The sequence below is a fragment of the Chelonoidis abingdonii genome, chromosome 20, assembly GCF_003597395.2.
Source record: "Chelonoidis abingdonii isolate Lonesome George chromosome 20, CheloAbing_2.0, whole genome shotgun sequence".
NCBI classification, from domain to species: domain Eukaryota; kingdom Metazoa; phylum Chordata; order Testudines; family Testudinidae; genus Chelonoidis; species Chelonoidis abingdonii.
The window spans coordinates 5261382-5286874 of NC_133788.1; the positions used below are offsets into that span (position 1 = coordinate 5261382).

The following is a 25493-nucleotide window of genomic DNA, read 5'->3' on the forward strand; positions in this document are numbered from 1 at the left end:
TAGCACCATGCACAACCTACAGAGATGACTCCAGATTATGTCCACAAAAGGCCAGCACTCCTGTCCCACCCTTGAGCTAGCATGGGCCAGAGTCCTCCTGGGCTAATTTCATTGACCTCAGTGGGGGTTAGACCCGGGACGAAGTTTGCCTTACTTGTGTTGGGGAAGGAATTAGGGTGTGATGGCCCGGGTAGGGGTTTACACAATGGATCAGCTTGTTGGTCTAGCTGATTTGTAATCCAGGCCCTGCTTGTGCCCAATGCTGCAGAGGAAAATGAAGGTGTTGCCAATGCCCCTACTTGATTGTGAAAGGGGTCAGCAGTACAAAAGTTTGAGAACCCCTGTTCCAGAGCAATGCAGAGAGGAGGTACTGATCAACTTGCATGAGGCCCTCAATCATTTTCCCTGCCTGCGTCAAGACCTTTCTAGCTCTTCTCCTTAACGAGCTAAATCCCCCTAGTCCTGACTAGGGTTGCCAACGTTCTAATTGCACAAAACCAAACACCCTTGCTCTGCCCCCTGCCCACCCCTTCTCCAAAGCCCTGCCCCCACTTCATCCCCCCCCGTGACTTGCTTTCCCCCACCCTCACTCATTCACTCATTTTCACTAGGATGGGGGAGGGCTGGGGTGCGGGCTCCAGCTGCGGGTGCAGGTTCTGGGGTGGTGCCGGGGATGAGGCTCCGGGCTGGGGGTGGAGCCAAGGGGGTCAGAGTGGGGCTGGAAATTAGGGGTTCAGGGGGAGCGGAAGTGGGGCGGCGCTTACCTCAGGGGGCTCCCCGCAAGCAGCAACATGTCCCTTGGCTCCTAGGCAGAGAGACAGCCATATGGCTCTGCACAGTGCACACTGCCTCCACCCACAGGCACCACCCCTGCAGCTCTCATTGGCTGCGGTTCCTGGCCAATGGGAGATGCAGAGCTGGTGCTTGGGGTGGGGGCAGCACGTGGAGCCCACCTGGCCGCGCCTCCACTTAGGAGCCCATAGGAGCCTAAGGACATTTCGTCGCTTCTGGGGAGCCGCGCGGAGCCAGGTAGGAAGCCTGTCTGCCCCACCAGCCAGACTTTTAATGGCCTGGTCAGTGGTGCTGACTGGAGCCACCAGGGTCCCTTTTTGCCTGGGCATTCTGGTAAAAAAACTGGACACCTGGCAACTCTCATCCTGGCAATTTCTCATCATGCCCAGGCCTCTCTGAGCCTCATTTCCACTGAATCTCCCTAGGGGCTCGATAACCGACTGCAGCTTTCCTGGCCCACAGCCTCAGGCTGCCAGCCTGCCACCCAGCAGTGCATAGAGGGGAGTAGTGAGCCGGGAGGGGACGTTACCTCTGTATGCAGCACAGGTGAGATGGGGCAACTGATCCAGCCCTCGTGGGTGCCACATTTTTCTAAGGACATTGAAAAACTGGGGAGAGTGCAGAGGAGAGCCCCACAGATAGCTCAGGGGGCTGGAGGAAAGGCCTCACAGCTAGTGACTTAAAGAGCTCGATCTGCTGGGTTTGTGAAAAGGGAGCTCCAGAGGTGACTTGACTTTGGGGGGAGAAAATTCTGGCTACAAAAGGGCTCTTTAATCTAGGGGCGACAGGCAGAAGAAGCGTGAAGCGCTTGGCCTAATGAAGAGAGCAGCTGAATCATAGTGTGGCCTCCTGGGGGGACGGGGACGGTTTTTATGTGAGGAATCTGGAACCTTCGAGCGGAGGTTGCTGGGTGCACGGGGGAAGGAGGGTGCTGGGGACCGTGGCGCCTGCATTGGACTCCAAAGCTTTGCTCCAGCTCTGAATCAAACCACCTCCCCCCTTTGCTTTCTCTGTGAGTCTTACCCATGCAGCTGGCCCGAGCTGTAGCTGGGACTGACTCTGGTGCAGGCTGGTTCTCAGAGGTGCTGGGCACCCACCGTTCCCCCTGACGCCTGCTGGCATCATGTGGCACTCAGCACCCCTGCACATCAGGCCCTGCAAACAGGAACTGGTTCTCCAGGAGGAGTAATCTGCTTAGGGTTGTGTCACACGCCGAGCTGGGGGGGCATTGGTTGGGGGTTGTGGGGAGCTCAGGCGTTGCAGACCTTTGGGTCACTTTCTGCTTGTGGCCCCTGAGTCGTCCCTGGATGGCTGGGATTGAAGACAGTAACCCCAAGAAAAAGGCCTGCAAAATCAACCAGCTTAGGGTCAGAACTAAGCTGAGCTACTGAGTTCCATGGGGTTTCTATCAGTAACCTTAAATCAAGGGCCCAGATGCCATGGTGATGGAAAGCGAGATAGAGGGGGGTATATGGGCATGGATGGATAGATAGTTAATGGGTGTGTATTGGGATGGATGGATAGATGGATGGATGCTTGGTGTATGTGTGGATGGATACGTAGATGGTGGCTGTGTATGGGGATAGATAGATGGTGGGTGTGTTTGGGGATGCATGGATGGAAGGATAGATGGATGGATCCTGGGTGTGTATGGGGATGGAGAGATACATAACCACCATCTATCTATGGGGATGGATGGATAGATGGTGGATGTGTATGGGGATTGATGGGTGGTTTGTGTGTATGGGGATGGATGGAAGGATGGATGGATGGATGGTTGGTGTGTATGGGGATGGACGGATGGAAGGATAGATGGCTGGATGCTGGGTGTGTATGGGGATGGAAGGATAGATGGCTGGATGCTGGGTGTGTATGGGGATGGATGGATGGTGGGTGTGTATGGGGATGGATGGATGGAAGGACAGGTAGATGGTGGGTGTGTATGGGGATAGATGGATGCTGGGTGTGTATGGGGATGGACGGATGGATGCTGGGTGTGTAGGGGGATGGATGGATGGAAGGAAGGATGGATGGATGCTGGGTGTGTATGGGGATGGATGGATGGAAGGATAGATGCATAGATGGTTGTGTATGGGGATGGAAGAATGGATGGATGCTGGGTGTGTATGGAGATTGATGGATGCTGAGTGTATATGGGGATGGAAGGATGGGTGGATGCTGGGTGTGTATGGGGATGGAAGGATGGGTGGATGCTGGGTGTGTATGGGGATGGAAGGATGGATGGATGCTGGGTGTGTATGGGGATGGATGGATGCTGGGTGTGTATGGAGATGGAAGGATGGATGGATGCTGGGTGTGTATGGGGATGGATGGACAGAAGGATAGATGGATGGATGCTGGGTGTGTATGGGGATGGATGGACGGAAGGATAGCTGGATGGATGCTGGGTGTGTATGGGGATGGAAGGATGCTGGGTGTGTATGGGGATGGATGGACGGAAGGATAGATGGATGGATGCTGGGTGTGTATGGGGATGGATGGACGGAAGGATAGCTGGATGGATGCTGGGTGTGTATGGGGATGGAAGGATGCTGGGTGTGTATGGGGATGGATGGACGGAAGGATAGATGGATGGATGCTGAGTGTGTATGGGGATGAGAGAGATCTAGGATAGCGCATTAAATGGATTGATTGGTTGGACAATAGACTGGTCCAGGGATGCAGCTTCCTGACAGGCCCACTTGACCCCCACCCCCTTTATGCCAGGCCCTGACACGCTGGCACCTGCTCTGCTCCCTGCCCCCAGTAGTGGCAAACCCACTAACGACCCCCAGCTTCCGGCCATGAAATCCCCACACTTCATGTCACTGCGCTGCCGGCTAGGGGGGTTGGAACCTCTGCAGGAGACCCAGGGGACTTCGTATATACCTCGGCAAAGCCTAGGGCTGGCCCCGGTGGTTGTTAAAACTTGTCCACTGCGAGGCTGGGGTTCTCCCCAGCAGAGATAGAGAGGCTCTGTCTTTAGGACTGGGGGTGGGGGGTCCACATGATGAGCAGGTTTCAGGAACTGTCACCAGCTTGCATGCTAATGAGGCCATTTCGGTGCAAATGAACTCGTTCATATTAATTCCTTGCCCTCTTTCCCGAGTTGCTCTGTGAATTTCACACTTTCAAAGACAGTTTCAGGAGATTAAATAGCCACAGAAAATCTGGGAAGGGGAAGGGTTGCAGGCGGTTCTGCCAGGACCCAGCCCACGGCACTGCAGCTTGCATGGGCTGAGGCCTGGCCCACGGGTCAAGTGAGAACCTGCCCCCGCAGCTACCCGACACAGTGCGGAGTTCCCCTAGATTTGGAAGAGGAGATGGCTGTGCTTAGAGAATGCTGTCCTTGGGATGATGACAAGGCTGTATCCCCAGCACCCACCCACACCTACCACTCCAGCCTACCCGCCCCCACCATACGCACAAACACAGTATCCTGCACACAGACTCACCATCGCCCCACAAGCCAGCGCACCCTCCCATACACCTCCCTGATCCCCCATACACAGCCGCTGGGCACCTCTTCGGTCCCCATGAAGCCGGGAGGATGTTTGTCGAGCAGCATGTTTGCAGTCTGCATTATCCTTGCTGTCTCCAATTTCAGCATGAGCCTTCGTTTTGTGCTGTTTGCTTTCCTGCCTCATCCCCCCTCTGGGTCCCCCTTGGGCACAGGCGCCCCGGGATGATAGCGGCTCTTTGAAGTCCAACAGTGGTTCTGAGATGCAGGATGGCCTGTGCGGCGCAGCGGCATTCACAGCATGTGCAATCGGCTTATTGAGAACATTTATGCAGGCTCTGGGAATAGGTAGAGGCAGCTTCCGGAGCCCGATGTTTCAAAGCAGATCCAGCGCCATCAGTGGAAGGACAGCAGGTGGAAATGGCAGGTGGGATCATGCCAACCCGACGTGTCCTGGGCCAATGATAAGGGATCGGGGTTCGGATAGGCAGCCAGCTGCAGCCCAGCCCAGACGCCCTGGCAGCTAGAGAGGGACGTGTGTCCTGATGCTCAGCCTAGGGAGCCTGCCGTGGCTAAAGATTCAGGGTAGGGCTGATACTTCCACCAGGTCTAATGGTGGTGGTGATGGTGGGATTTTGCACTGCATCACACCCCCTGTGCAAATGACACCTGGCCCCCTTCTGCCCCAGTTACACCCCTGAGCAGCTTGCACTCCTGGTTACACCCCCGTGTGGCTCACAGCATCAGTTCCCACTCGCTTCACTTCACTCGTGGCTAATGTACACCCAGACTGTATTGTTGATCAGCTGACACTCCCGATTCATCAACCCTTATCAACTTCCACCACTGAATGCTCTGTACCCAGCTTGCTTGTGCTTGTGCAGTCGGGCTGGTTGTGCAGGCTCTGGGAACAGGGAGAGAGGCAGTTTCCAGAGCCCGTTGGTGTTTCAGAGCAGAGAGACGCAGCGCAAGCAATGGCTGGACGGGGAGTGGAAGTGGCCTGTCCCAATCACTCACTGCACCCCCGTCGAGTCACCGCCTTGACAACTGGTACCTGGCCCACTCGCAGCCCTGCCTGACCTACCCTCGGCTCCCCTGCATGGCTTACACCCCGAGCCACCGCTTTTAGTCCCAGCCCTGTGCCGAACCACTGATCGACATCCACGGGCCAACGTCCTCACCTGTTGCTCTTGATCGGTCACACCACCGATTCACACCCACCCGTGGTCCCTGTGATTCCTGCTCCTGTGGGAGTCCCAGCCCTGATTGACTCACCGACATTGCTCAGGGTGGGCTTTAATGGCGGGGCAAACCCTAGCCTGGGCTGTTGGAGTTCTAGTCCCTACTGCCTCTGTGTGGGACGTCCTAGCTACGGTTCCATTCAAACCCTTCTTTGCCAAGGTTTCTAAGGCCTTGTCTGCTGTGTTCCCCGGCCTCCACCCTGCTTTGCTGGCGCCGCACACCAAGATTAGGGAGATACTCCTTCGTGCCGATGAGGCCTGCCTATTGGGATTTCCCATGAACTGCAGCCTGGCCGCTCTGGGGCACTCGTGCGTGCAGCTCAGCTGCGCTGGTGCAAACCGAGGAAGCTCCATGGAAGCAAGCGCAGTCAATGGGGCTATGCCAGCGGTGTATCCGACCCACCATGTGTACACACAGAACTCAGACCTACCAGGAACACGTGCGTTGTGGTGCCTTGCCATCGTAGCCTCCTCGCTTCTCCATAGACCATCTGCTGCCACAGGACCTTGCACTCCCCTCTCCGCAGCTTCGGCCAGCTGTGGGCCTGCTTCTCCGCTGCTTGTCATTCGCACCTGTGCCAACTGGGTGCAGCTCCCAGGTGAAGCCATTGCCAGGACCCAGGATTAAGTTAATGAAGGCTCTGATGCAGTAAGGTGAGATTTCTGGGCTTGTGGTGGATCCATGATGGTGGATCCATGAGCAACAGGAATGCAGGTCACTGAGCTAATAACGACACTGGGGATTTGTATAGCGCTGTGCAGCATTGTCACTAATTAATCCTCCCAACCCCTGGCAGGAACCCTACTGGCAGATGGGGAAACTGAGGCACGGAGCAAGCCAGTCCAAGGGAGCCTATGGCTGAGCCCAGACTAGGATGCAGAAGGCTCCCGGCTTTGTGCTCTGATCAGCAGCGTAGACCTCTCTCTTAGACCAAGAGGTTGGGGGTGAGATCCAGAGCCTGCAGCGGGGACCTTGCCTTGGGAAGCACAGACTGGTCCACCGGCTCCTCTTTTCTACATGGAGGGGCCAGCCCCCCTGCTGGCCCATCTCCGCAGTAGCTGTATCAGAGCAATGTCTTGACCCAGCCAGCGCTTGTTGTGTCTTGGTGCCCAGAAGGACTATAGGACAAGAGATGGTAACAGAGACGACACCAACTCATTGCATGGCCCAGCCAGGTAACAGGATCCCTCACACTGGATGGGGTCGGCAGAGCTCTCTTCTCTGGAGTCTCCCTGCTCTGTGTGGAAGGGTAGCTGCGAGCAGTGACATTAGCTAGAATGGTGAGCCAGCAAGGCCACGTGGGACAGGGGGATTGCAGGCAACAGCTGTCCTGGTTTTCAGGAGCCAACCACTGGAGCTAACCAATGCGGGGCCCAATCCTCAGCAGGTCTAAATGAGTGTAGCTGCATTGACTTCAGTGGAACAACGCTGCTCACTTCAGTGCAGGCAACGCAGAGCTGCACCAGCTGAGGGCCAGACCTGCAATTTTGGAGGCCTCAGAGATCCTGGAGCATCCCACTCCCCCATTCTGAGGAGACCTGCACCATGTCTCTGCGCCCCTCTGCTCCCTCGCTTTCATTCTGATCAAAAAACCCACCTTCCTTCCTTCTCCTAGAGGCTCCCTTACGTATCACTAATTTTTCCCCATGGGTGCTACAGCCCCAGAGCACCCACGGAGTCGGCACCTACGCCCAGTCATCCGATTTTCCAGTCCTGAGCTTAGACCATTAGGCCTCAAATGAGCCATTGGATCCGGCTGGATTCAGAAATTGCCACTCATCTGCTCTGTGCTAAGACGTCCGTGGCTCTCTCTCTGTAGCAGGCACATCTTCCATGTCTCTGAACCTCCACCCTCCTCTTCAAAGCCGTGCTGACTGATGTCCAGGTTCAGCACGTTGGCTTTTCACATCCGTGCTGCTTTTGAAGTTAGATTAATCAGAATAATTGATTTCCTAATTAACAGAACTTCCACATTTAGGGCCGAATCCTGGGATGGACGTTGATCTGCCAGAACTCGTGGCAAGTGCTCTTCAGAGCTCAGGATTTGACCCTGAGAAGACAGTCCCAGGAAAATGAAGACTATGTGGGTGAAATCGAATGATACTGCGGACAGCCCGACAGGGCAAAAGGAACATTGGTGACAGAACTCAGTAGCTGAATGAGCCAATGAGGGATTTCCTCTCCCGGCTTATTCCAGACAAGTGGGCCACTGCCTAATCTCGCTCCAGCCCCTGCTTGCTTTGGGCGATAACTTCCTCAAGCACCCCTACTTAAGTGCTCCAGATTCCTTGCTCCATCTGAGTTCATATGCAATGGCTGAAATCCACCCCAGTGTGGAGGAATGAATTAAGCCCCTTAAACTGTTTAACTCTCACTTAACAACCACGTCCCTGAAACCACCCCCACGTCTGCCACTGATTTGATCCCTTGGTGGCGTCATTAGGAAGGTCAATGACACCAACGTCCCATAATCAGTCACTCCTGTTCAGGCATATGGCACATTCGTGGGGGTATATGGGAGACTTTCACAGCTGCTGGCCTTGTTCCATGGGCAGCAAAAGCTCCAGCTCCCAGAGCTGTTGGTTTGGTGCCTTTCAGTCCCTCTGGCAGAGAAAGTTCTGTAAAAGGGGGTAGAAGGCGCTGTTCCCCGCTCCAGAATGGAGCGCGTGACCTGTGGCTCATGCCAGCTGGTGGCCCACAAACAGCTCAAAGTCCTCCACTCTTCTAATGCCACCTGTCTGGCAGGAAAGTCACATGACCTCAGTGCCAGTCAGTGGCATTTCACTGTGGGGGACCAGGGCTCTCACACAGACCCTGGGATGTTAAGTACAGCTGGGAAGAAATTACCAGATGGCAAATGACCTCCCTGGAATACGCCGATTTGTTTCTCCGAAATGTGTTATTTTAATGAAACTTTGTTTCTGGCAGGTGGAGGGAAATGAGGGGAGTGGGGGAGTTTTCAATGGGTTGAAACGTTGACGTTTTTTGCATTTGAAACAACTTTGTTTTCAAATTTCTCTAATCTCGTGTTCATGTGCTTTTGAAAAGCCAAAATCAGCACAGAATGTTTCCGTTTGATCAAAATGAAACAATTCAACCGAAAATTTTGTTCACAATTTCGTTTCATGGGGACATTTTGGGGGTTTGGGGGAGTGGAGAATCGTATTCATTCCATGTGGAACAGAAGCATTTTCCAAGTCACAGAATTTCCTGCAAGACAGTCAATCTGGTTCCTGCCCAGCTCTCCGGCTGTGGCTTCCCTACCTGTGATGTGGCCCGATGGTGCCAGCTCCAGGACCGATTGGTTGTGTCCGAGTCACAGACTTGCGTTAAGCTCGTCCCTGCCTGGGACGGAGAAATCATGTTTCCATTTGCCACTTGTGGGGAGAATAATTGAGGAGGTGGCTGTAAAATCAACAAACTGGGTGGCACGTCTGAGATGGCTTCAAGGTTGCCCCTGAGTAGCCACAGAGGCTCGGAGACATGAGGGGAGAGGGTGATGAACCATGGGATGCCGGAGGCTTTGCTGAAGGGATTGCCTGCCTTCCATCCAATTATTAACCATCCTTGGGATGGGATTTGTCACCGAGGACCTCTCAGCCTGTCTTGGGCAGGTCTCCAGGCAAGAGGTCCCTGGGCACTTTCTGGAAGCAGTAGGGGATTGCCTCACGGAGCAAACCATGAAGAACCTCCTTGCCCAGGGCCCTGCTCCAGGGTGAATCCATCCACAGGCCAGACTTGGAGCTTGTGGGTTCCGGTCTCAGCAGTGTCGGTGACCTTGGCCAAGTCACACAATTTCCCCTTGCCTTCGTCTCCCATCTGTACTGTGGGAATAATGAACATCACCGTCCTTGGCTACTTAGCTCCTGATGCAAAGCTCTTCAGTGCAGCTACCACGTCTGGGCATTTAGTGTCTCCAGCTGGGATCTGGATCATCTCCACTGAAGCACTGTGGGTGCCTGGATGCCACGGTGATGGGTGCCAAATAGATGCTGGTCATTGTGAATAATAAACCAAATCCTAGTCTGTTTTGGGCAGTAAAGCCCACTGGGGGGAGGGACGGTGAAGCTGGGAGGTGGATGGAGCCGAGCCAGCTTAGTATGAGGTCAGTGGCAGATGGCCCAGGCAAGAGTTTGCTCTCTGCACCATTGGCTTTAGGCCAGACATAGCGAGCTCTGTTTGTGCTGCCTCTGCCCAAGGGAGGGGCTCTTCCCTGGAGACACATCCTCCCCACCATCTGGCAGCGAGTCGGGCCTCGCTCTCTGGTGCAGAGGCACTTGGCTGTCTGCATCCCTAGCAATTCGCATCAAGCTAGGGATGTCACCGCCTGCTCCTCCCATGTGGGGTGTCCAGCAGTCACCCCCAGCAAGGGGGCCCAGCACGGCAGGATGAGCTGTCTGTACCCATGGCTCCTAGGTGCCCTGTCACACAGGATGTTTTGGACGCACATGTATAGTGGTGTTTTTAACCCCCCCATACAGCACTGACAGCTGAGATCTGACTCGTCCATTAGTAGGCCTAATGCCTCCCGTTTCCGCAGTTCAAAGCCCCATTGTCCACGAGGAAGGATGAGCATTGCTTTCGGCAGCCGCACGCCCCTCACAGGGGCTAGCTCCGTACCCAGATATTGCAGGGATAGCCCTCCCCGTGTGAGTTGCAAATTGGGGGCCTGGGGCCCTTCTATCCATGGTGCTCGCATGGTCCCCTCACGCTGGTTTCTGAACACCGCAGGCGCTAGCATATTTATCTTCATAACACCCCTCAGAGGCAGGGCAGTTGTTCAGAGGGGGAACTGAGGCTCAGAGAGACCAAGTGACTTACCCAAGGTCACACGGGCAGTCTGTGGCAGAGTCTCACAAGTCCCAGGCAAACACCTTAACTACTGGGTTGAGCTTCCTTTCCTAGGGCCTGCACTCTCCTTGTGCTGCCACAACGTGGTGCTCTGGAGGCAGAAGTGGGCTGCCTCCTGCCTCCAGGGGCTGAGGCAAAAGCCGCCTGGGGCAGCCAGTGGCACTCGGAGGCCAGGCAGGAACAGCGCAAGGTGCCAGCCCTAGCACAGCTTGGCATTGGCATGCCAGGGCCTCTCCAGGAAGATATGGGCCTCAGGGGTTACCAGGGACAAAGGGATGAGGGTGATGGGAGTGAAAACTCCCCAGGGATCGGGCTGGTTTATTCCGGTCACTTGGCTTGGGCGATTAAAGCCTGGTCTTGTTTTCCTTCGCTACGATGCCAAGGCCACCCCAGGCTGCCGGCTCCGACATTTAGGGAGTGATTCTCCCTCGTCTTCTAGCTCGCACATGTTGTTAATCCTGAGTTAAGGCCTCTCTGCTGGCACAGGCCATTTCTCCAGCCGCTGCTCATGGGCTGTGGTCTCCGGCAAGCTTCCTGCTGCCTTTGCCAGCTGGTCGATATCGCTTAGCTTGCCACGTGCGTGCAGGGGAGGGAGGAGATGGGTCTGTTGTTCTCTGCTTCTCTCCAAGCAGGCAGAGCCCTTGGGGAGGAAACTGTCCATCCTCTCCTCCTTCATTCTGACAGTTCCCATCAGTTTTGTGCCACGGAGCAGGTTACTGCCCAGCCGGCAGGGGTTCTCCCCCCCGCCTCCAGCCCAGGGTGCCCAGAGCAAGCCTGCTCCGGCTGTGCCCTGTCACGCTCTGTGCCCACCCCAGAACTCCCCTGAGTCGGGAATCTGTGCTCAGGGTCTGGCCCCTTTGCTTTAACACAGACCCAAGCCCTGAGGTCCTTATTTAGGCCACACGCCCTCCGTGAAGTCACTGGGAGTGGGGGACAGCGGAGAGAGGGCGCGTCCTGCCTGGCCCTTACCAGGAGCCTGCAGTGTGCAGGGTGTGGGGAGGGGTATGGAGCTGGTCCCTTAGCCCAGTCTGGGTGGAAGCCGGGCACTTCCCACCCACCCCCCCAGGAGAGCCAGGCACTCCCACCCCAGGAGAGCCAGGTCCTGCCCCCAAGGGGTAAGGAGAGCTGGCAGAGTTAATACCCAACGGTGGCTCTCTCCTGGCCCATGCTGGCAGCAGTCATGTGCTGCCCCACAGGTGTTGTAACAATGTGAGTGCTTTCCCCTCCCTGCTCTCGCCCCTTAACCTCTGGGGATAGGGAGGGTGTTGGGTTCCCAGGGGCCAATCTGTCCTTGGCCACTCGGCTGAGCCCGCCAGCCAGGGGGGCTGGGCGATGCCCCGGCACAGGGAGTGAGCTTCAGACACAGGGATCGGTGAGCTGAAGGCCCGGAGAGGAGAGGGAGGGGAGGAAGCGCACAGGGGGTGGGGGGACGTCGTCAGTGGAATGCCAGCTCAGGGCAACGGCATCCCTGACTCTCCAGCTCTCTCTCTCCGCCCCAGGTATTTGGAAGAGGAGATCCGGCAGAAAGTGGGGACCTTCCGGCAAATGCTGATGGAGAAGGAGGGAGTGCTCACCAGGGAGGACCAGCACGGGCGCCAGATGTGAGTATGGAAGGGTTACTCTGCCGGGCCCGGGTGGAGGGGTTCATGGAGAAGGGTTGAATTCTCACCTCACCCCTGGCCTCACTTCCTGATCTCTTGTCACACCAATTTCCCCCCGTCTTGGGAGTGGATCAGGATCCACTGACGCAGGGCAGTTCTCTTTCCCTTCTCTCCCCACCCAGTAAATATGATGGGGAGCTGAATTCGTGCACCCATCACATTGCACAGGCTGATAATGAAGGAAATGAATGGGTCTGAGATTACCACCTGGTGTTTTCAGAACCACCAGCAGGGGCAACTGGATGATTTCACTCCAGGCAATGTCAATGGGAACACAGCAATTCCGGTTGATAAGATTCATGCAAGTCAGGATGTTCAACACTGCACTTTATTAGATTGAAGCACACACAGATATGGGTGATGGGTTTAGAACATCCCAACATCTGGAATGGTATTGAGTAATTGACAGCAGGTTTTCAGTGGCCAGTTGCTCACTCACTGGGTGTCATAAACAGATAGCTAAGGGTTAATGTTTCTTTTACCTGTAAAGGGTTAACAAAGGGAACCAAACACCTGATCAGAGGACCAATCAGGACAACAACGATTTTAGCTCAGGAGGAGTTTTGTGTGTGTGTCCCTTTGTACTGTTTCTCCCGTCTGTCTCTTGGTGTGAGAGGATCTTCCGATCTTCCCAAGCTCTCTATCTTCCGTTTCCAAGTTATGTGAGTACGAAGGTAGAAAAACATAGCTTTTATTTGTTTTTTGCTGTTTTACACTGGTAAGTTGCTGGATGTTAAATTGTATTTCTTTTGATAAGGCGGTTATTCATTTTCTTTTACGAAATGACCTGTTGGTATATTGGTCAACTTTGATATCAGAGAACATTTTTATGTCGTTTTTTTCTTGTTTATATAAAGCTTTCTTTTAAAAACCGGTGGATTTTTTTCTAAGTGAGGCTGAATCTCTGTGCCAGGATTACGGTCTCTCTCAGGGAAAAGACTCCTACAGCGTAACTGGGAGGGGAAAGAAGGAGGGGGAAGGTAATTGCCTCTCTGTTTTGTAATTCAAGGAGTTTAAGGTACAGTTAATCTTCAGGATAACGCGCGACGGAGGGGATAGCTGGCGAGGAAGTGTAAGAGGAAGACCAGGGAGGGGGGTTATTTCCCTTTTGGTAAGACTCGGACATCTGGTCTTGGGGTCCCCCAGGGAAGGTTTTGGGGAGACCAGAGTGAGCCAAACACTGGAAATTTTTGGCTGGTGGCAGCGCTATCAGATCCAAGCTGGTAATTAAGCTTGGAGGTTTCATGCAGGCACCCATGTTTTGGACTCTAAGGTTCAGAATTAGGAATTATGCTTATGATACTGGGGAGAAAGGGTGTCAGGAACAAAGTCTCTCAACTCTCCTGGGAAGTCTCACTGCATGCGATACCTCTGCGGGTTACTCAGATAAACAATGATGCACAGCGAGGATGGGCGGTGGTGATCTCCCTTCACCGCAGCAGAGGTAAGAAATATATAAAGCGGGGCCTTCTGTGCCCTTATGCCTGTGGAGAACACCTAGCTTTTATATTGCACTGTTCATCAGCAGAAGGCATCAGTGCCATCACTCCTATTTTACAGATGGGGAAACTGAGGCACAGGGAGGGAAATGACTTGCCCCAGGTCAGCCAGTGGCACAGCCAGGAAGAAAACCCAAGTCCCTTGAGTCTCAGCTCTGTGAAGAGTCCCGGGGTTTCCCAGCTTAGGCCGTTCCAGGCTTCTGGCCACTTCTTGCCATTCCAGAAAACCTCTCCTCTGCTCTTCTCCTGTCAGTCACTCTCTTTTCTGCATTGAGGAATCCATGAGGTGCAGCTGTCTGTCAGCCCTTGAAATTAATTGCCAGTGTAGTGGGTCAGATCTGGGTAAATCTGGAGTAACTCCATGGACTTCAGCAGAGCCTGATATCAGTCACTGTTGTGCCAATCGATTACACTGCCTGCCTCGGCCCCATTTTGCTAGAGACTGCGCTGAATTTGCTGTAATTAAGGTTAGCTCAGTATAAATCCAGAGTTGCCCCCACTCATTTTTCACTTCACATCTTGTGTAAATCCAAAGTAACTCCCCTGGCTGCACTGAGGCATGTGAACACACTGATGTCAGTTACACTGCTCCACGTCGGGAGCGATTCCTCTGAAGTCAAACTCTGGCCTCGGAGAACTCCCATCCTTTGTACTTGTGTGTCTCTCTGGAATGGGATGAAGGGGTTTCTACTCTCAAATCATTCAGGTGAGAGGCACAGCTTGTGCTGCAAAGACCCTGATTCTTAGTTTCTGATTTTGTTTCCCCCCTCTCCTCTCCCTGCTCCCCTGGCGCAGCTCCAGGAATATCCCTGTCAGCACTTGGTTCTGCCCCAGCTTGATGGTGATTTATCTGTGAAATGCTTAATGGCACAGCGAGCGCCGTTGGCAAGCCACACATCATCTATCAGCCTGGAAAGCAGGTCATGCCGGGACAGGAATAGATCCTGTAGGTTCACTGAATATTAATGCTTCATTAGGCTCAGGAAATCAGGGCAGTGAGAAAGAACTGCAGCACAGGGGGATGAGGGGGCAGAAACTTCCGTAACCACACGCCAGCCGAAAAGCACAGCTGGGTACGGCTCAAAGGATACCCGGGTTTCGGTGTCGGAGAGCATCACAAAGCCTTGCTGAGATCTGCTCCCTTGCTTGGTTGCTCACTCTAGGGGCTGGTGGAAGGACTCAACAGCAAATCCAGCTGCAGTCAGCACGATCTCTTCCCCAAGGGAGGAAGCAAAATAAGACCCCAGGAGCAGAAAGTGACTAGAAAAACACTTACTGGCCTGGAGATCATCCCAGCCCTGTGGTCCCTGGGCCTCCATCTCCACCCTCTAAGCAGCCAGTGTGAGCTAAGATTAACCCCTTGCTCACCGGAACCTTGGCAGCAGTCGTGCTTTGCAGGCACACCTGCAGATTTGCAGAACTGGGGTCTGGATGGGGCCAGCAGGCTTGAATGGGCATTGCTCTGTGGTTGATGCCAGGTTACACCTGCTGAGGTTTTGGGCTCCTCCAGACACCTCTGCAGTGTGTGTAGGCGGCGGGGTTTGCAGTCGAACTATTTGCAGACTTGGCAATGTCATGGGGAGTCCCACGGGGGAGAAGGGCTGCGAGACTCATGTGGCACATTGGACAGGAAACGGAGCTGTCTGACACTTCGATGGCATTCTATAAATCCTGCCAGGTACCGCACTGCTTTCTCTGAGCTCACCCGCACAGACATGGATCTTCATTTTAGGCCGTAAAGCAGGAGCAGGAGCAGGGGTAGGTGCAGGCTAGCGTCTAAGTAATAAAAAAACAATCCTGTGTATCACGCTCCAGCTGCTGTCAAGGTAGCAAGAGTCTGGAAACTTAGTTTAGGATTAGAAAATGTGCTTGGGAAGGAATTCAAGTGTAGATGTCACTCTCAGGTTAGGCTGGGTGGAGGGAGCGGTGGACTCGCATAGAAGAAACCCCAGTGCCAAAGAGTCCCACTCTTGGCCTAGGACCGCATTGCGCTAGGTGCTGTACAACTACAGAACAGAGATGGTCCCGGGCGTAAGTGAGGTTGATATTATTAATGTTCTTGTTGATTTGTACGTCGGCAGTGCCTAGGGGCCCTGGTCCTAGACCCATTGTGCTCCATGTGGTACAGACACATCACAAAAGGAGAATCTCTGCTCCAAGATTCTTACAAGCTAAGAAGAAGAACCTAATAATAGTCACACTGGGTCAGACCAAAGGTCCATCTAGCCCAGTATCCTGTCTTCCAATAGTGGCCAATGCCAGGGGCATCAGTTGGAATGAACAGAACAGGTGATGCATCCCCTGTGGCCCATTCCCAGCTTCTGGCAAACAGAGGCTAGGGACACCATCCCTGCCCAGCCTGGCTAATAGCCATTGATGGACCTGTCCTCCATGAACTTATCTAGTTCTTTTTTTGAACGCTGTTATGGTCTTGGCCTTCACAACATCCTCTGGCAAGAAGTTCCACAGGTTGACACTGGGTTGTGTGAAGAAATACTTTCTTTTGTTTGTTTAAACCTGCTGCCTGTTAATTTCATTTGATGACCACTAGTTCTTATGCAATGAGAAGGAGTAAATAACACTTCCTTATTCACTTTCTCCACACCTGTCATGATTTTATAGACCTCTATCATATTCCCCCTTAGTCATTTCTTTTCCAAGCTGAAAAGTCCCAGTTTTATTAATCTCTCCTCCTGTGGAAGCTGATCCATATCCTTAATCATTTTTGTTGCCCTTTTTTCAATTCCGATTCCGATACATCTTTTTTTTTTTTAATGTATGGAGCGACCATCCCTGCATGCAATATTCAAGGTGTGGGCATACTGTGGATTTATATATAGGGAATATGATATTTTCTGTCGTTATTATCTATCCCTTAATGATTCCCAACATTCTGTTCGCTTTTTTAACTGACACTGCACATTGAGTGGATGTTTTCAGAGAACTATCCACAATGACTCCCAGATCTTTCTCTTGAGGGGTAATAGTTAATTTAGACCCCATCATTTTATATGTATAGTTGGGATTATGTTTTCCAATGTGCATACCTTTGCATTTTATCAACACTGAATTTCATCTGATGTTTTGTTGTCCAGTCACCGAGATCCCTTTGTAATTTTTCACAGTCTGCTTTGGATTTAGCTCTCTTGAGTAGTTTTGTATCATCTGAAAATTTTGCCACCTCACTGTTTACTTCTTTTTCCAGATCATTTATGAATATGTTGAATAGGACTGGAACTGGTACAGACGCTGTGAGACACCACTATTTACCTCTCTCCATTCTGAAAACTGATCTTTTATTCTTACCCTTTGTTTCCCATCTTTTAACCAGTTACTGATCCATGAGATGACCTTCCATTTTATCCTATGACAGCTTACTTTGCTTAGGAACCTTTGGTGAGGCACTTTGACAAAGGCTTTCTGAAACTCTAAGTATGCTGTGTCCACTGGATCTCCCTTGTCCACATGCTTGTTAACCCCCCTCAAAGAATTCTAGTAGATTGGTGAGGCATGGTTTCCCTTTACAAAAATCATGTTGACTCTTCCCCAAGAAATGGTGTTCATCTAATATTAGTAGTTCAGTATAGTAGTCTTCCCCTGCAGAGGTGTCTGCATAACCCCTGGGGATAGAGGGGAATTGCTGAGCTGAGATGAGGGTTCTTCTACTCTGCCTTGCTAACAATCCTTAGTACTTCAGGGGCACATTTCCTTTCCAAAGCACTTTACAAGCATTGAGCCCAATCTTGGTTCAGCCATTTCCGAGTACAAGGTTAGGGAAACATACCTTGTTTTGCCCATGGTAAAAAATCCTTGTGACCTTTGTCAGAAGCTCTAGCGCCCACCAGGCTTTGGAGCAGGGATTTGAAATTTGGCAGGGGAAAGCCTTTGTCTCGGGGCTGTGCCTTTTGTTGTCCCTGTGAAAATCTCCCCAAATTAGGCCAAACTATAAGCCTCTGAAAAACTGCTGCTTGCGCATAATCAGGGGAGTTTTGCTAGAGCCCAGGCTAATTCTCAAACATTCCATCCACACTGAGCGTGCCCCAGCCTAGAGCAGGTCCTTCCCTGGATAATGCTGTCTCAGAGTGGGCACCTAAAAGGAATGGAGACTTTGAACCTGAACCTCTGTGTGCTTCAGTTTCCCAGGTGTGAAATTGAAATCATACCACTCCCTCATCCCGCAGGGGAGTGGTGAGGCTATATTAATGGCTGTGACGCACTCGGACACAATAGAAATCCCATGAAGAAAACAGTTTCGTCTTCAGCTGCAGGGTTTGAATAGCGGGCAGTAGCGAACGCCTGGGGCCACATAGTGAGTAATGAGAAGACAACAAACTATGAGGGGCCGCAGTGCAGCCCATTCACTGAATGAGGCAGGGGTCCTGGGGCAAAAAGAGTGTGTGCTCATGTAATTAAAGGCTGGCTCATGCTGCGTGTGCACAAGGGGATCTCATTCAGGTTGCCCAGACAACTGGAATGTTGGCATTTCCTCATTACTGCGTGCTCGGCTTTGCAACCTTCAGGTTCTTCTAATGTCGTTTTTGTGTATGTGCTATATACCAATAGCACAGAGCTCTCTGCAGCCACTGAGTGCCAAGAACGCCTGTCAGCATCAGCAGCGATCTCCCCATTTTACAGATGGAGAAACTGAGGCACACAGAGATTAAAGTGGGTTATCCAAAGTCACTCAGTAGGCCAGTGCAGAGCCAGGAATAGAACCCAGGTCTTCTGCTCACTTTTCCTACTGCCTCTGAGTTAGTACTCCAGCATTTCTTTTCTAATCTCCTCTAGCCCAACCAAACAGCTCCCCTCCCAGCCTGGTAATCTCCTATGGGGCTCCTTGCTGTTACTGAAAAAAATCTTACACAGATTTCAGGAGAAGAGAAAAAAAATCAGCCTGGCAGCAAAAGCTGGTCCTGACTCTTTAAGCAAAGATAAAGGGAGAAAGTCTTCGGATGGGGTGATTTTAGTAAGGGACTCCAGCCGGCACAGCCTAGCCTGGGAGCTATTCATGTTGCTGAACGTTATCACCTGGCCAAGTGGTCAAAATCCAGCAAGAATCATATTTATTTACTCCAAAGGCATTGCCTGGCCTGCATGCACTTCCAGGCAAAAGTATCTTGAAATGTCACACAACCCAATCACCAAGAAACACACCATTGGAAAAATGAAGGCAGCTAACCTGAGAAAAGCCTTTCTAATACCAGTCACCGTCCCTGTCTCTCTGGCTGGCAGCTGGGCAGCCTCCTGGGAGGAAGGCTAATTTGCAGTAGAAAGGAAGCGATCTGGCTTGTACTTTGAGTCCACAACACCCTGGTTTTCACTCTCATAAAACAACCGATTGTTCACTTGGCTTTTAATTGGGTGAAACTCCCCAAGTGGCAGAGATTCATGTGCATGGAGAGATGCTGCCGCTTGTCATCCCCTGCTCAATGGCTGCAGAGGGGAAGGAGGTGCAAAGTGAGACCAGTTTCGAAGAGCATTTATTGGCCTTAATGTAAATCACATCACAAAAATACTTTGCTGTCGGAGTCCCAGGGGAAGCCTGAGCTGGGTCCTGTCAGCTCTGTTAAATGCAGTTTCCAGTTGGAAGGAGTGTGACACTAGTTATCTGATGCTTAATGAGCAGCTAAGGAGCCATCTTCCAAGCACTGGAGTAACGTCAAGGCTTCGGGCCTGGTCCGTCCCCTGGTGCTGGTCAGGAGTCAATGGAATTGCAGCAGGGTGCAACTAGTGAAGGGAGGGGAGGATCTGCGTGCAGCACGTGCCCTGCAAATCCCGCCGCAGCACTGGGCGCAGGCTCTGAGCAGAGCTGTCTGCCTGTGCCTGCTGTATTATTGAACATGATTTACGAGCCGATTCAGTGCAGGAAGCCTGGGTCAGCTTGATGGCCATGGCCGTGGTACAGCCCAGGCAGCTCCCCCAAGCTGCCCTGCCAACCCTGCTCACCCAGAAAGACCAACCTTACGGATTAGGTGGAGAATTCTGTCTCTGAGGCCTCTCAGCCCTCGGCCTCTTGGACAAGGGGCAAATGGGATGGATGCTCGGCCGCTAGGCTCTGACCAGCTCGACTTGAGTCCTATAGGCCCCCAATGAGCCATCCAAGGGGAACAATGTGGAGTCACTGCCCACTGGTTCCAGTTTCAAACTCCCCAGCTAGAGGGTCTCACCCTAGCCCATCTCATCCCCGCCTTCATTTCTCTAGGAGCTGGTTCTGGCCAGTCCTTATTTGCCGCCCCCTTCCAGTGGGGAATGTGGGAGCTGTGTGCACAGGGAAATGCTGGAGAACTGGAGAGTTTAGATCCAGGGCCTGATTTTTAGCCCAGCTCAGCTCACCGTTTTTAGGCCGCCATGATCTGCAGGCGCTTTGGGCCCTGATCCTGCAGTCTGATCTAGCCAGGCAGAGCCCCAGGGCAGCCCAGGGGGCCCAGCACCAGCACTGGCCTGCGCCGCTGCAGATCATGTTGCAGGATCAGCAGTTTAGGTTAGTGCTGAGCAGCAGCGTTACATGAGCTCATCTCTGGACCCTGGAGCTAGGCAGTGCCCGGATGTGTTAGGCGAGAGCATCCCTGCCCCGGAGAGCAACAGTCTAAACACACCTGGTGGGGGAAAGGCAGTGCTAGTAACCCCATTTTACAGATGTGGCACTGCGGGCCAGATGTTCAGGAGCACTCTGCACCTTCCACTGTTCTCATTGGCAGCCGACCACTTTTGAAAAACCAGCCACTTGCTTAGGTGTGTCAGTCAGAGCTGCAGGGGGCTGAATTCATTTTAGAGAGCTGGGGCCAGGGAGGCAGTAGGAGAGCTGGGGATCAGACTCTGAGATCCTCTATGCTTGGCTAGTGTCTTGGCCACACCCTGCCCCCCACATCCTCCCTCCCTCCCAGGGGCTAGCTTGCGACACCCTTTCTCCCAGTGAGTACTACTCTGTTGCCCTTCATTGTAGCCCATGGCAAAGCCTCTTGGTTTCCATGGGAACATGATTGCACCCATTGGTATTAAGCAGATAAACCCTTTGGTGGGAGGAGAGACACCAAGGGTTGCCCTCATGCCGTTCCTCTCGTTAACCATCTCCCAGCTTCTGTGCAACAGGCAAGCCAGACCCTGCCACATCTTGACTGGCCTGGGTGTCCCACACAGACTAGTCTCAGTTGACACTGAAACCGTCTCACCTTCAAGTGGTCATAAGTGACCTTCAGATAACCTTGTCCTACCACTCCAAGTGACCCTTCCCATTCCCAGGTAACCCTGTGTGGCCGCTGTGAAGCCTCGGCACTCACCAGTGGTGAGATCTGATCCCCTGGCAATTAACTTCTACGTGGCCTCCGACCCCAGGTGGACTGAAGGTGACCCTCAGTAGCTCCAAATGTCCCTCTGGTGACACAGGTGAGCAGCTCAAAATCCTACGTCATCTTGGGCAGCTCCTGCCAATGACCAGATAATCCTGCTGAGTCCCCAGATTGCTGTTCAGCCTTCTTTCCCCTCGGATAATCCATCCCGGCTTTCAACAGAACACCGGCTGAGCTCCTTCAGTGATAACCTGGTATAACCCTCTCCCAGTGATCTTCATTGACTTCTTCACCCCCTGCTAATCCTGGATAATCTTTCTCTGATCTACGGAGGGACCACACAAGCCCCACGGAACTGCGAAAATCCAGGCTAACATCTCCAGCAGCTCCAGATATCTACTGGGCCCTGCACAACCTCATCTCCATTCCATTGACCCCAGCCAATGGGGTGTGACACCATCGAACCTTTATATTGCAACCACTATAGTGAGCTCAGACAACGCCCTCAACTTCCTCAGGCTATTGCATCCCCGACCATCTTGGCTAATAGCCACTGACAGACTTACCCTCTAGGAACTTATCTAATTCTTCTTTGAACCCAGTTAGACTTTTGGCCTTCCCAACATCCCCTGGCAGTGAGTTCCACAGGTTGACTGTGTGGGCTGTGAAGAGGTACTTCCTGACATTTGTTTTAAACCTGCTGCCTGTTCATTTCATCACACGACCCCTAGTTCTTGTGTTATGCGAAGGGATAAACAACACTTCCCTAGTCACTTTCTCCACACCAGTCATGATTTTATAGACCTCAATAATTTCTCCCCTTAGCCGACTCTTTTCTGAACTGAACAGTCCCAGTGTTTTTAATCTCTCCTTGTATGGGAGCTGTTCCATCCTCTTAATCCTTTTTGTTGCCCTTCTCTGTACTTTTTCCAATTCTGTACTTTTTCCAGCCTCTCTCACTGGCCTGGAGCACCCCCTTCGCTTCTCTCAGCCACTCGCTAAGCTGCAAATTGACAGGCCCCCTCATTGGCCCCTGTGTGTCTCTGGCAGAGCTGCCCCTATGGAGCTGTTTGTGTGCAGGGGGACCCAGGTAACAAACAGGGAAACAGTGAATACCATGATGCCCGGGGAGGAGGAAGAGCTGAGATCAGAGGGAAGAAGCAAGGTTTGAACTCCCGGCGAGGCTGTCCCTGCGAGTGCCTCAGTGAGTAGGGTGACCAGAAGTCCCAATTTTATAGGGACAGTCCCAATATTTGGGGCTTTGTCTTGTATATCTGCCGATTTTTCACCCTTGCCATCTGGTCACCCTATTTGTGAGTGCAGATCCTCAGGCCTGCTGAGGTTGGGACATAGGCAGCGCCCCTTGCAGAGCATGGCGGGACACAGTGGTGGTGGGGTGGTGGTGGGGGTGTTCTGTAGCATTTTCTTAGAGGGACTTTTGCCCACCTTACACCGCCTGCTGCTGCTTCTCCCTGGGAGCAGAGATGCCCCCCCACTGACATGAGCCACATCAGAGCATGGGGCTCTAGCCAGGCAGTGCTGAGGGAAGAAGGAGCCCCAGTGCATGAGGGCAGGACAGTCTTGTGGAGATGCTGCGTGATCTCAGCAGGCAAAGCCAGGGACACTGCAGGGGGCCTGGAGGCAGGGCGCTGCCTTCTGCTAGGGGATTCCCACTTTAAGGCACTGGAGGCGGTGCATTTGGGTGCACTGCGGCTGGTGGTTGCCCTCTAGGTAGATCCCAGCGTGGAGATATGCTGCACATTCAGCCCCTGGGGAGTAACCTATGGTCTGCTGGGGTGGCAGAGTTCTTCATCCCGGCGCCTTCTGTGCTACCCTCGTGAACCCCCCACTTCCTGGGCACAGCGTACTCCAGAGTCCAGCCCCTTGAATCGGTTCCCTGTTGCTGAGTGCAGTCCAGGGGCGGGGCATCAGGACTCCTGAATTCCTCTGCCTCTCTGTGTGACTCCCTTCAGCTCCCCGGGCCTCAGTTTCCTCACGATGGGTGGAATCCCGGGGCTACCAGATGCCCATTGACTTTAGTAGGCCGAGTTCTCACTCAGGGCTCCTGCCGCCTGCTGGACTTTTTGGACGGAAGGAGGCAGAGGCAGAATTTTGCTTCTTTAGAGAGTGGAGTGGGGTTCTCCGTGGGAGAACATCCGGGTGGGAAAGTCACATGGGCCCCGGAGCATCACCCCGAAAATCAGAGACAGAGGCCAGACCCCCCACTGAGTCCTCGTGGGGCTGAGGTAGGTCTCACTGGTCCCTTGGCCTCGTGCTCGATCAAGTTTCCCTCTTTGATTTAGATCCACCACAGTTCCTTCCATTATACCAAAGGCCACAAGGGCCAGATTTGTGAAGCTCATCCAGGTGAGGCTGGCTGGTCTACGGCCTCTTGGGGCATCGTATGGTTAGTTATGTCTGCTGGGAGCGCCTAGGCGCCCCCATCATGGACCAGGACCCCACTGAACTGGGGGCTGCATGTTGTTTGTTAGGTGTATTATGGTAGCATCTAGGCCCAGGACCCCCCTGTTCTGGGTGCTGTGTTGCCCCGATCAGATCGAGCGGAAGCCCCTGCAATAGAAAAGGAGGTATCTGCTCTCCCCTGGGCCAGGTCGGGCTCAGATCCCATCTCAGGCTGGAACGAGTGGTCGGGGGAACTGCTGCCAGTCATTGCTTTCCAAAAAGGGGCCCGGCCCTCCAGCCCTCTGTCTCCCGAAGGATTATCAGTCCCATGTCGTTCTCTCTCGCTCGCATGAACTCCTGCCATCTCTGGGGCTTGGTTTGCTGCTGCTGCCAGAGGAATGTAGGGGCCACTAGATAATTCCAGGCTAATTAGCAGTCGCGTCTTAATGAAACGGAGCCTGCACCTGGGCTCAAGGAAGGTTACCCACGGGGCGTATGTACTGCTGATGCATTTCTCCGGTGGCCTGGTTGCCACTGAACTGCTTTGGGTTAGAGCCCCACGGGGCCACAGGACAGATGGCCAAGTGGTTAGGGCACTCGTATGGCTGGAGGAGAAGGCACCTCAAACCAGGCCTTTGGAGAGATGCCGACCCAGGACAGGCTAGGCACAGGCCTGGGGCGATGGCGGCATTGGCACAGCCTGGTCTATAGTCAGTGAAAAGCTTGATCAAACTGCGTCTTCTCCCTTGGGCAGAGTGATCGAAAACCACCACATGGAGGAGTACGCTGTGGAGTACCCAGCGTACGGAGAGGGCTGCCTGCTGCCGGGTGACTGCCCAGCTGACTGCTACCGAGACCACTGCAGCCACAGAGAACACAGGTGAATGGCTGGGGGGCTGGCAGGGGGCCATTTGGGAGTACCAGGTCCATGCTTACATTACTGGCACCAGCTCTGCTCCAGGGCTCTTAGGAGAACAGATTCATGTTCCAACACACGCGGCCTTCAAGTGTTTGCCGGCAGCCAAGGTACATCTGAGAACCAAGCACTCCTCCAGTCCCACCTGAACTGGGATTCAGGGCCAGTGAGCTGCTCTCGGCCATGGATTCGATAGATGTTCAACATGGGAAAGACACAGGAGGCCCGGTTTGAAAACAGAGTCGGACTGGGACTGTGTGGCCACGTGCAGGCAAATGGGGGCCTGACATGTGTGCCCAGTTGCAGCAATGGCCCACGCCCAGCTGGTGACTGTGCGTGCCGAATAGTGCCCAGCCTGTGCCGTGAAGCACGGGACTTGCACGTGCCAATCAGGCATGCAGTCATTTGCACGTACATTTTGTGTGTGCAGTAAGAGCTTTCCAAAGGAGGCACATGGGCTCGCTTACCCCGACCCCCACGGGGGACCATCTAGTTTCTTGTGGCCAAGCAACAGAGCTCCTACTCCTTCCCTCGGGACCCTCCAGTGTAGCTTAACACCTCCCAGGCTGGGATGCTTTCTCTACTGTTTAGCCTTAATCTTTCTTTCCTTCCTGTGATCCCATCGCCTCTAGCAATGCACACAGCCCCGCTCACACCCTGAGCAGATTTCGCTCCCTCCCAGCTGTTTCCAGCCATCACATGTTTGTTGACAGTCGTGTGCCCGCATAATCAACCCACGCAGCTTTCGCGCTTTTAATCTTCCTTGGCAGTCAGTCCTCCCAGTCCTTTTATGGCTTCCCATACTGCTGCTCTCTGTGGGCTCCCTCCTGCTGTTGGTTAGGTGCCGGGGGGCGGGAAAGCCCGAGCTTTGAGATGAAAAATAAATGGTCATTTCAATGTTGCCAGCCCAGTGCCAAAGCCAGACCTCTGGCTTCCTGCAGAATCTTTCTGCCAGGGCAGGTGCTGCCATGCCGATGCACACATCCACCACAACGGGTCGCCGCGCAGCCCCCTCTAAGGACACATATAGACACGTCAGCGGTGTCAGTAGGCGCAGAAACCTGGGTCCAAAGGAACAAGCTGCCTGCCCCCAAGGAACCCAGTTGGCCCCCTTCAGCAGCAGAGTCACTTGAGGGGCCTGATCCGAACACTCCAGACCAGATCCAAAGCGCACGGTAGTGGCGAGAGTCTTCCCAGTGGTTTCAAAGAGCTTTGGCTCAGGCCCTGTGCAAGTGCATCACACGGACAAGCTACTCCATCCACCAGTGGGAGCAGGACGTTCCCAGGCAGCACCGCTGGGTCATGGCTGCAGATGAGTTCAGAAACCAAGCCTGGTGTCTCTCCTTCTGCGGCCTTGTCTGCTAACATGAGCGTCCAATACCG

At 53.4% G+C, this 25493-nt stretch overlaps 1 protein-coding gene across 1 annotated transcript in view; it reads left to right on the forward strand.

Annotated features, from left to right (window-relative positions):
• SRRM3 (serine/arginine repetitive matrix 3) overlaps positions 1-25493 on the forward strand; it is a 150855-nt gene that overhangs the window by 88254 nt on the left and 37108 nt on the right. The window contains exons 4-5 of the mRNA XM_075073934.1: positions 11845-11946; positions 23949-24074. Coding sequence (XP_074930035.1) covers positions 11845-11946; positions 23949-24074 — 228 coding nt within the window. The remainder of the gene's footprint in view (positions 1-11844; positions 11947-23948; positions 24075-25493) is intronic.